General features: G+C 44.1%; 1 protein-coding gene across 3 annotated transcripts in view; it reads right to left on the minus strand.

Moving 5' to 3' along the window:
- The window catches only part of LOC309560234 (uncharacterized protein), a 77,408-nt gene extending 56,346 nt beyond the window's left edge, over window positions 1-21,062 (minus strand). The window contains exon 1 of one of the 3 annotated variants that reach the window (XM_082263810.1): window positions 20,874-21,062. Coding sequence is in view for 1 of the 3 variants with exons in the window: in XM_082263808.1 (XP_082119934.1) it covers window positions 5,677-5,701 (25 nt within the window). In the remaining 2 variants the exon portion in view is untranslated. Of the gene's footprint in view, window positions 1-5,585; window positions 5,972-20,873 lie in introns of those variants that run through there. The other 2 variants (XM_082263808.1, XM_082263809.1) reach the window with 2 other exon arrangements.
- Window positions 21,063-21,988: the final 926 nt, after the last annotated feature.

Here is a 21,988-nt window from a genome sequence, read left to right on the forward strand (position 1 = left end):
ACACCAATGATGGGGCACTATTCCTCCCACTGACAGCAGTGATGGGGCACTATTCCTCCCACTGACACCAATGATGGGGCACGATTCCTCCCACTGACACCAGTGATGGGGCACTATTCCTCCCACTGACACCAGTGATGGGGCACTATTCCTCCCACTGACACCAATGATGGGGCACGATTCCTCCCACTGACACCAATGATGGGGCACGATTCCTCCCACTGACACCAATGATGGGGCAATATTCCTCCCACTGACACCAATGATGGGGCAATATTCCTCCCACTGACACCAATGATGGGGCACTATTCCTCCTAGCTCATATTTTGTCACACTGTTTAGACTTTTTAGCTGTAAACACGGACAGATTCCCCCATAGGCTAGGTTCACAATTTTATGTGTTGAGAATGCACACAAAATCGCACACATTCCCAACACACAGAGAAATGCACTGCTCTTTTGACTATGTGGTTCAGTGCGGCACAATAAAAAAAAAAAAAAAAAAAAAAAAAAAGCATTTGGGACTTTTACCCCGTGTTTCTTGCAGGTAGGGCAGGCCATTGAAATAACGGGGTTGCCCTACACACTGCAGGCAGAAATGTGATCTAAGGGTTATGGGTAATGATAATGTTTTTTGTGCTTTAAATATTGATTGAAATGAGACTGAACTACAGAAGATTCCCCTGGCACAGCGCACGTCCTCACTGGTTTTGTGCATTTTTATTCCGCTGATTTGCACAGTAAGCATGGCTGCAGAAATCTCTGTACATTGTACAGCAGACCCGGCACAGAACGGGGGTGTAATGCTCTTAATGTACATGGTTCTGGCCTGTGGCGCAAATTGCAAGAACACACTGTGACATGTACATAGACATGTGATCATGCAGGAAAACAGGCTGATCTGGGTTATTCTACAAGATCAGGCGTGTTATTCTAGAGTCCCGCCAATATTACAGTCTGCAATCACAGAGAAACAAGTCCCATAGTACATTCCAGCTGCTGCACCACCGACCATCAGGATGCCGCTTGAAACATCAGGTCACCTCAATATACCATGGTACATGGGTACCACCAGTCCTCCTATATGGGGGCCAGGCATACAGGTGGGCCCGGGCAGCAGGGGGAATCAGATGTGGACCGTACAGGGAGGATGATCAGTGCTGTAGGATGCCCTGTGTGTCTCTCTCTCCCTGCAGCAGCTAAAAGCCAGTTTCTCCCCCTCTACCTCCAGCCTTCTTTTAGCTGAGGATCCAATTACAGAAATGGCATCCTTTCTGTAATTTCATCCCGCAGCACCCATTGTCTTTCTTGTGCTCTCCTACCCAGAGCTACCGGCTTCCCTCTCCCGCCGGTGTCTTGTCGGAGTATCGCCTCCTCGATTACTCCGTCCCGCAGGCCCGCCTCCTCTCAGTCAACTGTTCGCTGCTATGTTTTATAATCCTTCCCATGCACAGTCTCCCGTCGAAAAATGCATCTGACGGGACTGCGCACGCGCAATAATGACGTCAACCCCAGCTGAGCGGAGCAGTCAGCTGGATTGACGTCATTTACCGCGCATGCGCAGTCCGTGGGATGCACTATCCGACAAGACACCGGCTGTTGCGGGCACACGGGGGTGGATGTTCTGGATAGAGAGCTGGGGAAGGAGGCCAGTAAATATGTCATTTACCAGCATCTTCCTTTTCTGAATGAACACAGTGAGTGATTCATTCAGAACTGAAGCATAGTAAGCTTTATTCAATAAATCAATCCAATTTCATCTGTTAGATTTATCAGGAATTTTGGAAGTTATGTTATGTGTGTGTCCGTCAATAATGATTTTAGTGTATTTGATATTTTCAGGGGGGGGGGGGGGCTGTTAGGTAGGCTGTATGGGGCCCCGTGATTTTTAATAGCAGCTCTGCCTGGCCCCCAGGGATCACACTATAGACAACTGCTGTTTTTCTGCACTAGTTCAATGGCAGTTACCACAAAATGTCCATAGCATACAATTGTTCTTTATGTGCCCTGTTCACACTATAATGCTGCATTATGCTGCGTCGCCTAAAATTGCTTCACGGCTACATTTTTATGGCGTGTTTTATTGTGTGTAGGGAAACCTATTTATTTAAATTGGCCGCCACACATGGAGAAAATGCGCAAAAGAAGTCCCTGACCCTTTTGCAAAAATCAAGCCGTGCCGGAGCGCATGGTGCCATGCATTAGCATATGTGTGGGCATAACATTAAGAATTACACCGCCGCATGTCTACTAAAGTGCAGTGCGTTTCTGTGCATGTTGGGAAACCTCACAATTTTGTACATGTTCTCCTCAGAGTGTAAATGTAGCCTTAGAATCATAAACCACAGACCAATTTATTGAGGTCTTGATCAATTTAGGGTCCTTTCACACGGGCTTTCCGCCCGGCGGACTCCATTTTGCTCAGCGGGGATCGATTCCGCCGATCCCCGCTGAGCAGATGGATGACAGCTCCGTCCCCACTTACTTTGCAGAGATGGAGCTGTCAGATCCCCGTTCTTCTCTATGGGAGATCGGGTGAAACCGGACAGGCGGTCTGTTATCAGCGGATCCTATCCGATCCTCCAGGCGGATGGAAAATCGGGTTTCCATCCATCTGGATATCATGGACAGGATCGGAGAGCAGCGGGTGTCAGAGGACATGTCACCACTGACATCCGCTGCTCCACAGAGGTACATCCGATCCGGTCCACCTGAAAAACTGACAGGCGGCTCAGATCGGAAAGCCCGTGTTAAAGGGGCCTTAAAGTGGAGTTCCACCCTAAAATGTGACTTGGGTCCATCTTCTCGCTCCGGGTCACCTGAAAAATAAATGGATAATAGCAATTTTTTTTTTTTTTTTTTTACTTACCTCGTTTAGAAGAAAATATACTTACCTTACTTTCTCTTCCTCCCCTCGGTGGCCGCGGCGATTCGTCACTTCCTGGCTTTGCAATGATTCCTGGGAGCTGGACGTCATCGTTCCCAGGAATCAATGTGCCTGCACCGGCCCCGACGTCAGTTCCGGTGAAGGCGCCGTCATACCTTGCTAAACAGCTTCTGGGCATGCCCAGAAGCTGTGCAGGGATGACACTGCAGCCCCGGAAGTGACGGCGGGGCCGGTGCAGTGCATCGTGGGACCGAGGAAAGACGGAAGAGGACGCAGAAGAGAATCGCGCTGGCTTCAAGCTGCCCACACCTGAGATGGCAGCGCTGGACAATACATTTTCAAGGTAAGTATTTCTTCTAAAAGGTAAGTGCAACCCGGGACAGTTCAGAGGCTAGCCATTGTGGAATGCACTAGCCCTGACTGTCCCAGGGGTATTTTTTTTTTTTTGGTGGAACTCTGCTTTAAGGTGGCCATATATGTAACAATTTGTGATCAAATTAGTTACAAGCATTCACAAACAAACAAGCTATGATTGATAAAAACAATGCAACACACAGTATTGTTCTGCATCTGCAACTGACTGCAAATATTGCAAATATTGATTGAAATTATGATCCAATAAAAACAAACAAAACAATCTTCTAATCAGTCTGAATTATGATTGGTTCTCCCTAGATATGCAGACTACTATTTAGTTAACTAGTAGCCAATTGTCTTGGCAGATTTTAAATCTATTGAAAGCTCACTAGCCATGTATAGAGGATCTTTGGAATGCAATTTTCATTCAATCCAATTAAAAAGATATTTTTTATATATATATATATGTGTATGTATACCAGGGGATATTGTGGTGTGAAAAAAAAAAAAATTGCCCCCTAATATACAATTTAAATTATGTTCCCTTCAATAATAATAAATTTAGTTGTACGGAATGATCGATTGTACGAGCAGAACAATTTTATATATGAACGTATTGTCGATTGATTCACCATACAGGAGAAAAATTCCATAGGAAACGCAACATATTGTTCAATGTGTCATACACTAAACAATCATGTTGATCAACTACTTTCCTACAATTGGATTTTCTGTCTAGACTAATGAAAATAATTAAGATCAATCAATCGGTTTTGCTTGAGATCAATAACAGTGTATGTCTCTTTTTGATAATTTCTAGATTCAGTTGTATTGTCATATTCTGTAAACAATCATGGCCATACATCATGACAATCATACATGGCCACAATTAGATATTTTTCTTGTCAGACTTTTTATGATTGCTTCTGATCAATCTAATTGTGACCATACACTGAATGATTTTAAATATGAGCTTTGAAAAATAAATGTATATATATATATAAAAATTATTTATGTATGTATGTATGTATGTATGTATACATATATTATTATTATTTTTTTTTTTTTTTTTGCACCCTCCAGTTTTAGTAAATCAACCAGTTTGAGTCTTTTTGATAATTCATAGTTGCAATCCTATTGTTCTCTTCTGTGAAGAATCATTCAAGACAGATCAATATAAACATGGCCACCAGTAGACTGGTGATCACAGGGACAATTTTATATGTGATTGTATTGTCAATTGGGAGGCATCAATGCAATAATTGAAATAATTTTAAACAATTGGACCATGTACACAAAATAAATCAAAAACTATTTTGAAATATATTAGGAACCAACTGATCCATTCTAATCCTATGTGATGTGCTTCCCTATGAATACAATTATTAACCGCTTTACGACTGCCTAACACATATAGGCATTGGCAAAAAGGTGGCCTTTAACGCCCACAGGCCGCACATATGTGTCAGCGGGCGGTCAAGGTTTCTGTGCTAAGAGCGCATTCACTGCTCCCAGGACAGGGACTGAGCTGTGAAAGATTGCTCTTGGTCCCTGCTAATGATTGGTAGCTGGTTGGACCAGCTCCCAATCATGTGATCACTATGACAGCCAATCACAGTGGTCATCTGATTGACCAAAATTTGTCCCAGAAGTTCAGAACTTTTTAGGGGACGCCAGGACGAGTGAGAAGGGGTAAAGAGATGACTTACCCATTCTGATCCGATATACTTCCAAATAAAAAAACAATTTTAATAACCAGAACGGTATGAAAAGGTTGTTCAATGTGCCATAAACTTACATTTAATTACTTTTTTCTTTCTTATATGATCCAGACCAATCAGAATAATTTTAATGATCAGTTTTTCTCAAAATCAATCAATAACACAGTATTTGTTTTTTCGATAATTCAAAGCTGCAACCATATTTTCTGATTCTGTGAATCATTCAATCAGATCAATACGTAGATAGTCACCATTAGCTAATTGATCGGTTCTGATCAACTGAATGAACATCCATGTGTGTGTCCGATAACTGATCGTCATACCGATTAATTCAAGTTATTTTGTTTGTTTGTTTGTTTCAATATATTTTTATACATCGTCTTATTTTCAGTATATGATGGTAGTATAGATCACCGGTCTTACAAAGAAATATAGCATTCTGTACAATTGTAATAGATTGTATTTTCAATCAATACTGCAATATTCAATATTTTGAATTTTCAATCAATTCTGTATGTGTTGCAATATTTTATATTTTGTATTTTCAATAAATACTGTATGTGTTGCAATATTCGATATTTTGAATCGGTGATAAATCGCTTGTTTGCGATTGCTCTTACCCAGATCGATCGGACGTGGATACGTGTATGGCTTACCCCAGTCCTGCAGTTCAGTACATTCAGTGCTGGAGGTGGTTGATTGGTCTCTTACCCCCGCCAGGCCTGTCAGTGATCATCCTGTCAGTGTGCTGTCAGTGCTTGCACACGTTGGCACTCCAGTGACTCATCAGTGGAGGACATGACATGGGATGAATGTTCTGTACTGGGCCGGCCTGGGATTACCAGCTTCTTCCGCATAACATTTTCCAGTAAACTTTGTCCCCCCTCCTCCCTGAGCAGGAAGCATGGTGCCGGGTTACTGTCAGCCTGGGCTCTTCAGCTGACAATCTACAAGGGCCCCTGTCATGTCTGGGGGGGGGGGCCCTGCAAAACTTCTCCCAGCTGCTTCTCACTTCCCTGTTCACTGACACCACCCACCTTGTGTGTATGGAGTCCCCAACCCCTCTCCTCTGCACACAGCTCCAGCCAATCTCCAGCTGCGTGACCCCCTCCCCTGCAAGCAGCCAATCTCCAGCTGGGTGACCCCCTCCTCCCCTGCCAGCTCACCTCTCTCCTCCAGGCTGAGCTCAGCGTACAAGAAGGGGGGGGGGGGTGTGTGCTGCACCCATCATACCTGAGAAGGTTAACCCCTCCCTGTACAGTGCATGACATGCTGCAAACTCTCCGCTGGGCTGTCAGGGGCTTAAAGGAAAAATCTAGTCTATTTATAGACTGTGTGCCTATATATATATATATATATATATATATATATATATATATATATATATATATATATATATATATATATATATATATATATATATATATATAAAAATAAAATTATATATTATTACACACACACACGGTCTATTTTTTTTTTTACTGTAAAGTGCTGCACAAACTGTTGGTCCTTTAAAATCCTGTATGATAATAATAATAATTGCTAATAACTAATAATGATAACAATTATTACTGTATTATCATCGCTATTATTGTTACTATTATTTTTATTATCATCACTATAATTTGTATTATCAATATTACTAACTAATAATGATAATAAAAGTGGTTATTATTACTGTATTATCATCACTATTATTTTTATTATTATCATCGCTATAATTTGTATTATCAATATTACTAATAATGATAATAAAAGTGATTATTTTTACTGTATTATCATCGCTATTATTTTTATTATCATCATCACTATAATTTGTATTATCAATATTACTAATAATGATAATAAAAGTGATTATTTTTACTGTATTATCATCGCTATTATTTTTATTATCATCATCACTATAATTTGTATTATCAATATTACTAATAATGATAATAAAAGTGATTATTTTTACTGTATTATCATCGCTATTATTTTTATTATCATCATCACTATAATTTGTATTAATATTACTAATAATGATAATAAAAGTGATTATTTTTACTGTATTATCATCGCTATTATTTTTATTATCATCACTATAATTTGTATTAATATTACTAATAATGATAATAAAAGTGATTATTTTTACTGTATTCTCATCGCTATTATTTTTATTATCATCACTATAATTTGTATTATCAATATTACTAACTAACTATGATAATAAAAAAAGTGATTATTATTACTGTATTATCATCGCTATTATTTTTATTATTATCATCACTATAATTTGTATTATCAATATTACTACTACTACTACTACTACTACTACTACTATTATCATCATTATTATTAGTAGGAATATTGAGAATACAAATTATAGGGATAATAATAATAATAATAATAATAATAATAGTAGTAACAATAATAAAAATAATAGTAATAATAATATTACTACTACTGTATTATCATCACTATTATGTTTATTATTGTTACTACTACTATTATTATCCCGATAATTTGTATTATCAATATTCCTACTAATAATAATAATTTAAAAATAATAATAATAATAATAATAATAATAATAATAATAAATTATTATTATTAGTAGGAATATTGATAATACAAATTATCGGGATAATAATAATAGTAGTAACAATAATAAACATAATAGTGATGATAATACAGTAGTAGTAATATTATTATTACTATTATTTTTATTATTGTTACTACTATTATTATTATTAGTGATAACTGTAGTATTACTAATAAAAATGAAAATAAAAATTATTTTGTGACCACAAAGTTATGCATTTTGGCCGTGGGCGTGGTATGTGTACATCCCCAGCAGCTGCCTCTGTAGCTAAATGGGATAGCAGCAGGGGGGGGGGGGGCAGTAAAAGCAGGGGTTTACTGCCCTCCAACCTCACATAGTGAATGAGCCCTTCAGAGGCAGTAGTATCAGATGGCTGTAGATCTTTGCACACATTGTCCCCACTGAATAACATTTAGGGTCAGTTCACACTACATGCAGTCCAGTGCTTATTTTTTTCTGCAAGAAAAAAAAAAAAAAAAAACGCATGGAAAGTAGTTTATAAAAAGTAGAACATGCTGCATTTTCCCTGCGTGTACTGGAACGTGGTAAAATGCTTTAAAAATGCACCAGACCCCAGTACAGTGATATAAAAACTGCACCATTAATGCATCCAGAAACGCAGTGAACATGTCAAAAACATGCATGCAGAAATGCATCCGCAACAGATCTGGAGTGCATTTTTGTGGTGTGAACCAGCGCTAACACAAGAGCACACATAATTTAGTGCAGCTGTGCATAGTAACCAATCAGCTTCCAACTTCAGCTTGTTCAATTAAGCTTTGACAATAAGCCCCTGGTGCTCCTGGCTCCTCTTCTTCTGGGGTCCCCCTGCCGGCACCCCTGGCTCCTCCTCTTCTGGGGTCCCCCGCTGGCGCTCCTGGCTCCTCCTCTTCTGGGGTCCCCCTTGCCGACGCTCCTGGATCCTCCTCTTCTGGGGTCCCCCTCGCTGATGCTTCTGGATCCTCCTCTTCTTGGGTCCCCTCGCCGGCGCTCCTGGATCCTCTTCTTCTGGGGTCCCCCTCGCTGACGCTCCTGGATCCTCTTCTTCTGGGGTCCCCCTCGCTGACGCTCCTGGATCCTCCTCTTCTGGGGTCCCCCTCGCCGACGCTTCTGGATCCTCCTCTTCTTGGGTCCCCTCGCCGGCGTTCCTGGATCCTCCTCTTCTGGGGTCTCCCTCGCCGACACTCCTGGATCATCCTCTTCTGTGGTCCCCCTCGCCGATACTCCTGGATCCTCCTCTTCTGGGGTCCCCCTCGCCGACACTCCTGGATCCTCCCCTTCTGGGGTCCCCCTCGCCGACACTCCTGGATCCTCCCCTTCTGGGGTCCCCCTCGCCGACACTCCCAGATCCTCCTCTTCTGGGGTCTCCCTTGCCGACACTCCCGGATCCACCTCTTCTGGGCTCCCCCTGCCGGCACTCCGGGATCCTTCTCTTCTGGGCTCCCCCCGCTGGCACTCCCTGATCCTCCTCTTCTGGGCTCCCCCCGCCGGCACTCCGGGATCCTTCTCTTCTGGGCTCCCCCCGCCGGCACTTCCTGATCCTCCTCTTCTGGGCTCCCCCCGCTGGCACTCCCGGATCCTTATCTTCAGGGCTCCCCCTGCCGGCACTCCCAGATCCTCCTCTTCTGGGCTCCCCCCCGCTGGCACTCCCGGATCCTTATCTTCAGGGCTCCCCCTGCCGGCACTCCCAGATCCTCCTCTTCTGGGCTCCCCCGCCGGCACTCCCAGATCCTCCTCTTCTGGGCTCCCCCCGCCGGCACTCCTGGATCCTCCTCTTTCTGCCACAACAGGAAACCGCTGCCTATGGGGAAGCAGCTGCGGGCCAGATCCAGAGCTGAGCATGTCTATAGACACACACAGAGTGTGGCTCAGCCCCTCCCCCCCGCTCAGGATTTGACTGACAGCAGCAGGAGCCAAGGACTCCTGAGGCCTGAAATGCACATACAACTGCTTGTGCCAATGATCAGAGAAAACGCCTGAAACAACCAAAGATGCTCCATGTAAATGGGGCCCCTGAAAGAAAAAAAGCTGCTAAAGACTCCCTCTATACATAGATACCAGGAAACCACTTACAAAATAGTGATTTTGAAGTTATTTACCCAACAAAGTGATTGCCCACACATGTATCACACCTCCAACAGCAATCTCTTACACATTTTTTGGGAATGCCCTATTTTGCGTACCTTCTGGCAACCAGAGCTTCAACTACTTCACAGACATCTCCCTACACCAAGATCCCTCAGTAGTTTGGCTTATCTTACCCCCCTAACCAGGAACTGCTACCAAACGTCCCTAATCAAACACATATTAAATGGCGGCTCGCGCTTGTATTCCTAGAACAAGCTGTCCTGATGGTTGCCCAATGGATCACAAGAGTGAACAATATCAAACAAATGGAGGACCCGACTTCGGCCCTTAGGGACAAGACTGAGGAACATAAGACCAGATGGGGTCTACTGGGACCCCTTTCATTTCTCTGATAAATACCCTCAATATGTAAGAACTGTCCCATTCCAAACTCACAATGGGCTACTCACGGGGTAATGGTACTGACTTGCTCCACCAGCGGTGACTTCTCCTCCCTCTTTTGTTTTTTCTTTTCTGCTTTCTTTTGTTTTGTTCATTTCTTTAACTGCATAATCTTTGTTAAAAAAGAAAAATCATCTTTTGGTGCGCACAAATCCAGGCTAATGTGGATACACGTGGTTCCTGAATACTTTTATTTAGTCATTGTAAGACGCTTTTTACGTGCTGAATTTTTCTCAGCAACTCGATGTGCCAGCTTACACAGTCTTTTTTTTGTGCATTTTAATTTGCTTTTACAAAGGTTTTCAAATATAGAAAAAAAAAAAAAAAAACCCAGGAGTTGAAATTTACAATAGAAAAAGAAGTTCCATTATAAAAAATAAAAAAAAACACGTTGCATACATGTAGGATACGATGTCTACTTAACGATTACCAAAGGGTAAACTTCTCCTGATATACTGTACAATATAAATATTTTTATTATAATATATATATATATATATATATATATATATATATATATTACATACATACATACACACACACACACATACAGTACACATATACACATACATACACACACACACACACACACACACAGTGTATCTCACAAAAGTGAGTACACCCCTCACATTTATGTAAATATTTAATTATATATTTTCATGTGACAACACTGAAGAAATGACATTTTGCTACAATGTAAAGTAGTGAGTGTACAGCTTGTATAACAGTGTAAATTTGCTGTCCCCTCAAAACAACTCAACACACAGCCATTCATGTCTAAACCTAAATTGCTAATTGGGCCCAGTTTGGACATTTTCTCTTAGGGGGGTGTACTCACTTTTGTTGACAGAGGTTTAGACATTAATGGCTGTGTGTTGAGTTATTTTGAGGGGACAGCAAATTTACACTGCTAGGCCCCTTTCACACATACGGACCGTTTGTCCGTTTTTCATCCATCCATTGACGGATGAAAAAGGACATCAATGCATCTCTATGTAAAAACGGATGACAACGGATGATCATCCGTTAACATCCGTTTTCATCCGCTTCCGTCAATGTCAGTTTTGTGGAACGGATGAATGCCCTATTTTTCATCCGTCAAAAAAACGGATCGGACGAAAAACTGATGTAAAACGGACAAACGGTCCGTTTTTCATCCGTTTTTGCATTGGTAGTGGATATAAAAAAAAAAAACGGATGAAAAACGGATACATTTTGACGTGACTGAACTGATGAACTGAACGGCCCGTATGTGTGAAAGGGGCCTTACACAAGCTGTACACTCACTACTTTACATTGTAGCAAAGTGTCATTTCTTCAGTGTTGTCACATGAAAAGATATAATAAAATATTTACAAAAATCTGAGGGGTGTACTCACTTTGTGAGATACTATATTAGTAGTATATATATATATATATATATATTATATATATATATATATATATATACACACACATACACACACACATATACAGTGGGTACGGAAAGTATTCAGACCCCCTTAAATTTTTCACTCTTTGTTATATTGCAGCCATTTGCTAAAATAATTTAAGTTCATTCTTCTTCCTCATGAATGTACACATAGCACCCCATACTGACAGAAAAACACAGAATTGTTGACATTGTTGCAGATTTATTAAAAAAGAAAAACTGAAATATCACATGGTCCTAAGTATTCAGACCCTTTGCTCAGTATTTAGTAGAAGCCCCCTTTTGATCTAATACAGCCAGGAGTCTTTTTGGGAAAGAGGCAACAAGTCTTTCACACCTGGATTTGGGGATCCTCTGCCATTCCTCCTTGCAGATCCTCTCCAGTTCTGTCAGGTTGGATGGTAAACGTTGGTGGACAGCCATTTTTAGGTCTCTCCAGAGATGCTCAATTGGGTTTAAGTCAGGGCTCTGGCTGGGCCATTCAAGAACAGTCACGGAGTTGTTGTGAAGCAACTCCTTCGTTATTTTAGCTGTGTGCTTAGGGTCATTGTCTTGTTGGAAGGTAAACCTTCGGCCCAGTCTGAGGTCCAGAGCACTCTGGAGAAGGTTTTTGTCCAGGATATCCCTGTACTTGGCCGCATTCATCTTTCCCTCGATTGCAACCAGTCGTCCTGTCCCTGCAGCTGAATAACACCCCCACAGCATGATGCTGCCACCACCATGCTTCACTGTTGGGACTGTATTGGACAGGTGATGAGCAGTGCCTGGTTTTCTCCACACATACCGCTTAGAATTAAGGCCAAAAAGTTCTATTTTGGTCTCATCAGACCAGAGAATCTTATTTCTCACCATCTTGGTTGTCCTTCAGGTGTTTTTTAGCAAACTCCATGCGGGCTTTCATGTGTCTTACACTGAGGAGAGGCTTCCGTCGGGCCACTCTGCCATAAAGCCCCGACTGGTGTAATGAATGAATGAACAGGATGGGCACTGCCAGAGCCCTACAAAATTACCTCCAGCAGGCCACTGGTGTGAATGTCTCTGACCAAACAGTCAGAAACTGACTTCATAAGGGTGGCCTGAGGGCCCGACATTCTTTAGTGGGCCCTGTGCTCAATGCCCGGCACTGTGGAGCTGGATTGGCAATTGCCATTGAACACCAGAATTGGCAGGTCTGCCACTATTGATGAAATCAGGTTCACCCTGAGCACGTGAGACAGAGGTGAAAGGGTCTGGAGAAGCTGCGGAGAACATTATGCTGTCTGTAACATCGTTCAACATGACCGGTTTGGTGGTGGGTCAGTGATGGTCTGGGGAGGCATTTCCATGGAGGGTCACACAACCCCTCTACAGGCTAGACAATGGCACCCTGACTGCCATTAGATATCGGGATGAAATCCTTGGACCCATTGTCACACCTTACGCTGTTGCAGTGGGACCTGGGTTCCTCCTGGTTCACGACAATGCCCGGCCTTATGTGGTGAGAGTATGCAGCCAGTTCCTGGAGGATGAAGGAAATGATACCATTGAATGGCCCCCACACTCGTCTGACCTAAACCCAATAGAACACCTCTGGGACATTATGTTTTGGTCCATCCGACGCCACCAGGTTGCACCCCAGTCTGTTCAGGAGCTCAGTGATGCCGGGGTCCACATCTGGGAGGAAATACCCCAGGACACCATCTGTCATCTCATTAGGAGCATGTTCCGGCGTTGTCAGAAATGCATATAAGCCCGTGAGGGCCATACAAACTACTGAGGACCATTTTGAGTTGCTGCAATGAAATTTCAGCAAAATGGACTAACCTGCTGCATAATTTTTTCACTTTGATTTTTGGGGTGTCTTTGAATTCAGCCCTCTGTAGGGTGATAATTTTCACTTCCATCAAACTATGTGGCATCCTTTCCTTCCTAACACATTACCCAGTCCACACCAGTATAGATCCTAACACATTACCCAGTCCATACCAATATAGATCCTGACACATTACCCAGTCCATACCAGTATAGATCCTAACACATTACCCAGTGCATATCAGTATAGATCCTAACGCATTACCCAGTCCATACCAGTATAGATCCTAACGCATTACCCAGTCCACACCAGTATAGATCCTAACACATTACCCAGTCCATACCAATATAGATCCTAACACATTACCCAGTGCATATCAGTATAGATCCTAACACATTACCCAGTCCATACCAGTATAGATCCTAACGCATTACCCAGTCCATACCAATATAGATCCTAACACATTACCCAGTCCATACCAATATAGATCCTAACACATTACCCAGTCCATACCAGTATAGATCCTAACACATTACCCAGTCCATACCAATATAGATCCTAACACATTACCCAGTCCATACCAGTATAGATCCTAACACATTACCCAGTCCATACCAGTATAGATCCTAAAACATTACCCAGTCCATACCAATATAGATCCTAACACATTACCCAGTCCATACCAGTATAGATCCTAACACATTACCCAGTCCATACCAATATAGATCCTAACACATTACCCAGTCCATACCAGTATAGATCCTAACACATTACCCAGTCCATACCAATATAGATCCTAACACATTACCCAGTCCATACCAGTATAGATCCTAACACATTACCCAGTCCATACCAATATAGATCCTAACACATTACCCAGTTCATACCTGTATAGATCCTAACACATTACCCAGTCCATACCAGTATAGATCCTAACACATTACCCAGTCCATACCAGTATAGATCCTAAAACATTACCCAGTCCATACCAATATAGATCCTAACACATTACCCAGTCCATACCAGTATAGATCCTAACACATTACCCAGTCCATACCAATATAGATCCTAACACATTACCCAGTCCATACCAGTATAGATCCTAACACATTACCCAGTCCATACCAGTATAGATATCCAGCATGAGATTTTTCCCCATTGAGATCTGATGTGTTTTCAGAGTGTTCCTTTCATTTTTTTGAGCAGTGTATATATATCTCAATCATAGATTTGTTTGACGTAAGATACACCAGCATATTGTTTTTTTTGATTGATGCAGTTTTGGTTTTATATAATCACTGTTACCTCTTCTATGTCTTTGTCAGATTCTATTGTATTACGTTCTTGCACTGACCTGAAATGCACATCATACAACTGTATGTAGTCCATGTATTAGATCATTGTTATCTGGTGCAAGCTGTTAAGAAGAAAAAAAAAAAAATAAAGAAAAAAAAAAAGAAAAAAAAAAAAAGGGGGGGGGGCATTGTGAAGACTTCCTCCACTGCTGCTCACGTTTAAAAAAAAAGAAAAAAAAAAATCCTCTGCCTTTAGTCGTTTGTTGTAGGGGGGAATCAGAGAAAACATGGAGATTAACCTCATTAGCAGAGATCATGCGATTAAAATCCCGGTCACAGCAGTGTGTGAGAACTTGTCACCATGGGCCGCACAGTGGTTAGCACTTCTTCCTAGCAGCACTAGGGTCGCCGGTTGCACAAAGCAAGGTCTGTAAAGACATGGATGAGCGAATTTGGGGTGGAGGAACTTGACTGTCTTGCTCAGAGTCCTGACCTCAACCTGATACAACACCTTTGGGATGAATTAGAGTGGAGACTGCAAGCCAGGCCTTCTCTCCAACATCAGTGCCTGACCTCAAAAATGCTATTCTGGAAGAATGGTCAAACATTCCCATAGACACACTCCTAAACCTTATGGACAGCCTTCCCAGAAGAGTTGAAGCTGTTGTAGCTGCAAAGGGAGGGCCAACTCAATATTGAACCCTACGGACTAAGACTGGGATGCAATTAAAGTTCATGTGCGTGTAAAGGCAGGCGTCCCAATACTTTTGGTAATATAGTGTATGTGCTAATTGGATGCAATTTCTCCACATCCAATTTGCATGCTATGTGAATGTGACTGGCTCCTAATAGAGCCGGTTCACACATGTCCTGTGTAACTTTGGGTCCAATTCAGGTGCAAAAATCAGGCATAAATTTGGATCTGAATCGCACCTGAACCGGTGAACAGAAACACACTGGACCCTGGACCACAAACTAGGGCCGCACATATGTGAACCCGGCCTGAAGGAGATTATACCATCAGATTGTATAGTTAGGCCTCATGTATACAGATGGCGACAGGCTGAAAATTTGCTGGTGATGAAATTTTCCTGTATCTGTGGAGCCGCAGGTGCTGCATACAACCCGCCATACAAGTGAATGGCTGTAAGCGCACATCCATCAGAGCACATCCATCAGAGCACATCCGCCAGTGCACATCCATCAGAGCACATCCGCCAGTGCACATCCGCCAGTGCACATCCGCCAGCGCACATCCGCCAGCGCACACCCGCCAGTGCACACCCGCCAGTGCACACCCGCCAGCGCATTGGTGGTTAGGCCCCCCTGGTTAGGTCGCAAGTAGTGAGAGATTTCTAAAGCGCGATTTACACGCGTTAACTTGCATCACTCCTAGGCTGGGCCGGCCCTACCATGGGTCCCGCTGGGTCCATTGGACCCCGGCAGCACTTGGGAGAGGGGCAGCAAATTGGCTCCCAAGATTTTTTTGTTCAGCAGTTTTGTGTGTCATCAGTTTTCGGCGAGTTAAGGGCGACATTTCCCCATCTCATACTGCCACCCGTAATGCATACTGATGAGTATGAGAAGACGCAGCGTCTCCTCCGGGGAACCTCCCTCACATGATTGTGGTGTGCGCAATGACGTCAGACATCAGCGCATTCCATCTCACGCAGGGCAGGCTGGATCTTCTAGGGCAGCAGCCGCGGAGTAACAGGAGGACCAATGGATGTAGATGCCTTTTGTTGGGTGTGATTTTTTATTTGGGGGGGGGGGGGGTGGGAAGCATTTCATTCTTGGTCCTAGGCAGCACAATGTCTTGGGTCACCCCTACGCCAAGGGCAGCTCATTCACTTCAATGGGCTGCCCTAGGCGGGTTTGTTGCCCAGGCGGAGCTCCTGCCCCTTTTTACCCAACAAGCTTAGCGCAATTTTTTAAAAAGTGCATTTTCCCGCAAAACTCACAACGTGCGTTTGGGAGCCATTTATACTCAATGGTATGCAAAGACACGTTGCGTGCTTGGCTGCAATTTAGAATCCTGGGCAGAATTTTGGAGAGTCCAAATTGACAGGCATGTGCAGTGCCTTACCTGCGCATGCGCATAAAATGAATCTTCTGAGTATGGACTTTTCAGCCTCTCCCTGTCTGTGTTCATGAGACAATCACAGATAGAACGGTCATGGTCTATTGCTGGTTTTGTGATGCGGCTTCCGGACATCTCGCCCAGACTGCCCCCTACCCTGAGATACTAATCTTAGGCATCCCAGGAGACTTCAGGAACATCTACCACACTGCACTGCACAAAGTCATTAGCAGTGGCATCTTAAGAGCATTATAGGCCCCCGGGCAATGCAGTGCACTGGGGCCCCGCCTACACAATCACCCACCAGAATAAAAATGTGAATTATCGATAAGTCGATATTTATTGGTACAGCAGTGCCAGGCTAATGACAGCTTCCAAGTTCGGCGGCTGTATCCGGTGAACACACACACACGGACTGCAGTCAGACTCGACTGTCCTGTGTGTGCCTGTTCCCATGGAGTCAGACAGGCATTCCTGCAGTTGTGGGCTCCCCCTTTATGGGCCAAGTGGCCTGCCAGCAGCACAGGGCCGACAGGCGCTTGCCACCTACTAAGTTCTCCAGTGGGATGCACACGGGAATCAGGACTAATGCTTGGCTGGGGCTGGGTCACTAAGCAAGTGGGGCCCCCCAGGCAAGTGGGGCCCCCGAGCAACTGCCCAGCATGCCCATTCGGTAAGATGGCCATGGTCATTAGTATGGATGAGCTCGGGTGTGTTCAGATGGGAGCCCGATTCCTCCTGAGCTATCCCGCCAGGAAGCGGTCACTACACACAGCCAATGGTAAGTGGCCGATGCATTCCGTGTATACGGCGTGTAACGGAACCACCGACCTACACTGTGTTTGTGGTCTTCCATCAGTATACGGCTTCCTTCCAGTCATCAACATAGATATCAAATCCTAGCCGCCCCCATACAAAGCTAGCCGACAACTTAGCTTGTACAAGTTTTGGAACCTTCTCCTTTTTTCTACAGTTTCACACTCAATTTATACACACAAGCACATCCCCCTCCTGATCAAATTACCCCATCAGGTCAGGGTTTGCCTGATTACATCATATGCAGATGAAATTGTATACAGAAATAGACTTAACCTGAACTAATTATCTAGCCGTCTGGACAGAATACACATCCCACCTCATTATACAAACAATAGGGAGAGCCTGTCTGACATTGAAGTACAATACACATTAGCATAAGTGTAGACACAGACCCCATTTGAAGCAATCCAAACCATTACGTATCTGTCTTTCACTGCCAGTGATGGTGAGTAACGTCACACGGCGTTTTTGGATTTACTCAACACATTAATATATCTCCAACAGGATAACCCAGCAAACATGGATGGTGATTGGGGGGGGGGGGGGGGATATCCCCTGGGGTGAGGGCAAAATGAGCAGCGGATTTTCTGGATAGGCGCAGGGCACCAATAGGGAACATAGAGAACCATTGTTTTCTATGTGCTCTATTCACATTGCAAGAGCTCTTTCACACTGTGGTGCCCGCCAAAGAGCAATCTACATTTGGATTCCTTTTCAGATGGCATTTGGCAGGTGGTGAGGAGATGTTATATCGCCTCCTCACTTCCTGATTGAACCCTGTAATGCTGCATTACTCTGCTGTAATTGCTTGCATTGCATGCAGTTGTGCTGTGGGTGAATTTGACAGGCAGTGCCGCATTAAAGAGGAAGTAAACCCGAAGGTATAATTTGTACCTATAATAAGCCTTTCCTATAGGTACTGTAAATGTGCACCATTTAGGAGATTTTTACATTACATGCGCTGATGACGTCATCAGCGCATGCGCTCTAAAGCAATGACCACTCGTGCCGTTCCTTCAGATACCGGTGCTGTGAATGACAGCTCCCCTGCACATGCGCAGGAATGACTTCATTGCAGCTCCGGCCTGTCACACAGCCGGAGTCCACGGACCCAGAAGGAAAACCGGGAGAAGATGACATTGCGCATTGCATCCCTGGAGGGCTTAGCTTTCAGGTAAGTTTCACATAATGTGCTAGTATGTGATACATACCAGCACATTATGCCTTTACCTTGCAGATCCTAAAAAAATAAAAAATAAAATAAAAAAAACACAACAACCAGCGGTTTACTACTGCTTTAATAATGGCATGTGTACAGTGCCGGGACAAGGTCACCCAGCGCACATGGCAAAAATGCCAAATTGCGCCCCCCCCCCTTAGTCGCATGAAAATTGCTCAACCAAAATCGTGGGCGGAAATGCTTATTCCGTCCACACTAAAGTGTGAATGCCGCCTGCTTTATGTGCGACACACAAAATTGCGTGCCAGTTGCTCAACCAAAAAAAAAAAAAAAAAAAAAAGGCAAAACAATTCCCTCTACACCAAAGTGTGAATGCAGCCTGCAGCGATTGGGCTGCTCTGTATGCGACACGCTAAATCGCGTGCCAAACATTCAACCAAAATTGCTAAAAAAATTCCCTCTACACCAATTTTTATCCACCCCCCCTCCCCTAACTGCCCATCTGATAGAAACCCAATGCAGCAGGGAGCCATGGTGCGAGGAGCTGCAGTAAAGTGCAGGCGTAGCATTTTATTGCACCACACGGAGAAGCATTGCATGTCGTCACACTGCAGCTCGGTGCCAGACTGTGCAGAGACCAGAATGTATCTAACAAAGTTAAAAAAAAAAAAAAGGGGTGATGCACTAAAACATGCATTGTACGTCCCCCTGCTGGAGCTCCCGCTGTCAGCTGCCTGTGCGGGTCATTGTGAGCACAGCCTGCAGTTCCCCTTTAATTAGGGCTCAATCACACCTGATTTGCTCACTGAAGAGTGATCCATGTTCAGATTGCTCTTTACAGAGCATGACTGGTAGTGAGGAGGTGTTTGGCCTCCTCGCTACCCATTTTAACCCCCTAAATGTCAGAATTCAGTGCTGCAACCACTTGCGTCATGCACAGTTGTAGGGCACAGCTCCATTCCCATGAACAGGTTGCACCCAGCAGGTTGTAATGCCCTGGGTTAGAACCCCTGCCGCGGCATTGCCCCCCCCCCCCCAGACACTGCCTTCCCAGCTAAAAAGGGGAGCAAATTAGGTCAGAAAAAAAAAAAAAACAGGCACAACCACAGAGTTTTACCACCCCCCAACTGCAAGTGTAAACAAGGCCATATTTCCAATAAGACCCCATTCACACTAGCGCGACTTGGTCGCCTGCCATTGATTTGCACAGGACCCGTTCTAATAGGAGCGACACAAGTCGCTCCGACTTAGAAAAAGGGTCCTGTACTACTTTGGGGTGACCTGGAGCGACCTGCATTGACTTCAATGATATGAAGTCCGTGCATGTCGCGCAAAGGTTGCGGTGCACACTGTGCACCGCGACTTCACAGGTCGCCCCAGCAAGTCGCGTCGCCCCTGTGTGAACGGGGTCTTAGAGTGGAGTCAGGCAATGACAGCAATTAAAAAGGAAGAAAACACATTGAGCCTTGGTTCACAACGGTGCGGCTTTGAAAATCGCACTATCTTCAGCACGAATTTAAAGATCACAGCGATTTGCACCTCCAATTTCATTGCAGCTTGCAAATTCATTTAACAAAAGTCTGTGCAAGTCGCAATGAAATGGAAAAGAAGTAGTGCAGGAACCTTTTTGAAAGTCGTTGTGAAATGACTTGCGGCGATTTAAACGTTTCCATTGGTGGCAATGGGATGCGACTTGGAAAGATCGATTCGCACCGGTGTGAATGAGGGGTAAAATGCACACCAAAATAAATAAAAAAAAAAAAAAAAAAAAAAAAAAAATGCACACCTTACATTTTAAAAGCCCTATAAATGCTTTTCAGAGTTTGAGGAAAGGCCCCGTTCACATTTGGCTCATTGGGAATTGTGAAGGGAATAGGCGCCCCCATGTGTGACACATGAAATCACGTAAAAAATAAATAAAAATGATAATACAAAATCACGAGGCGATACGTGAGCGGGGCCTTTGCGCTTTTATCACATGACCAACATTTTCATCTCATTTAAAGGAGAACACACTTTTGTAAATCTATGTATAAAATTGTGACGTATCCGGATCACCACCATCATGGAGAAGGATGAACGCTCGGCTCCTGGAACTGTCCGTATTCGCCATGTATGCCGTATACAGTATGGTCACAGTACGCTCTATAAACAATGTTTACATACAATTACATTGTAACAAAGTTCTACAACTTACTGCAGCTGCTTCCTGGCTCTTCTGTCCCCTGAAGGGTTAATAAGGGCACATGGCAGGTGTGGATGGAGGTGACAGAGCAGGTAATATTCAGGACAGGAGGGACATGTCACCCCTGGGCTCTGCAATGCTCTTCTGATGGCTAATGATTATCCTGACTTGGTATAATCCAGAGACACCTCCCCCTCCTCTTCATGTAGTGGTTTCATCCGGATTATTTACCTTGGGCGTGTTCCTCCTGCTCATACAGGTGAGAAGACCACGCCTCTTCTTAAAGGGACAGTCGGTCTGATTTATAGAGGAAACTCTGGAGGCTTTCTCTGACATTATTATTCACTTTTAGATGAGATTGGCGTTACTAAACCTCTTGCCTTGAATGTTATTGTAACTTTACTGTATTCCTTTGTAGTTTGCAGTGGATCAATTTTCAGAGGGCAAGTTTAGCAGGAATTCAGGAGCCGATATCTCCTGATGCCGATGCCTCCTGATGCCCATACCGTCACCTCCTGATGCCGATGCCTCCTGATGCCGATGCCGCCTTATGCTGATGACTCCTAATGCTGATGCCTCCTGATGTCATTTCTGTCGCCTCCCGATGCCTCCTGATGCCTCCTGATGCCGTTGCTGTCGCCTCCTGATGCCGATGCCTCCTAATGCCAATGCCTCCTGCTGCCATTGCTGTCGCCTCCCGATGTCTCCTGATGCTGATGCCTCCTGATGCTGATGCCTCCTGATGCCGTTGCTGTCGCCTCCTGATGCCGATGCCTCCTAACACCAATGCTTCCTGATGCCATTGCTGTTGCCTCCCCATTACCTCCTGATGCCGATGCCTCCTAATGCCATTGCTGTCGCCTCCTGATGCCTGCTGATGCCGATGCCTGCTGATGCCGATGCCTCCTGATGCCGTTGCTGTCACCTCCTGATGCTGATGCCTCCTGATGCCGATGCCTCCTGGTGCCCATGCCATCACCTCCTGGTGCCAATGCCTCCTGATGCCAAAGCTGTCGCCTCCTGATACCGATGCCTCCTGATGCCCATCCCGTCGCCTCCTGATGCCGATGCCTCCTGATGCCGATGCCGCTGCATTTCATTTTTTTAACATGGGTTCTTATGGAACA

Source organism: Pelophylax lessonae (genome assembly GCF_965119305.1).
Source record: "Pelophylax lessonae genome assembly, chromosome: 7".
In the NCBI taxonomy this organism is placed as follows: domain Eukaryota; kingdom Metazoa; phylum Chordata; class Amphibia; order Anura; family Ranidae; genus Pelophylax; species Pelophylax lessonae.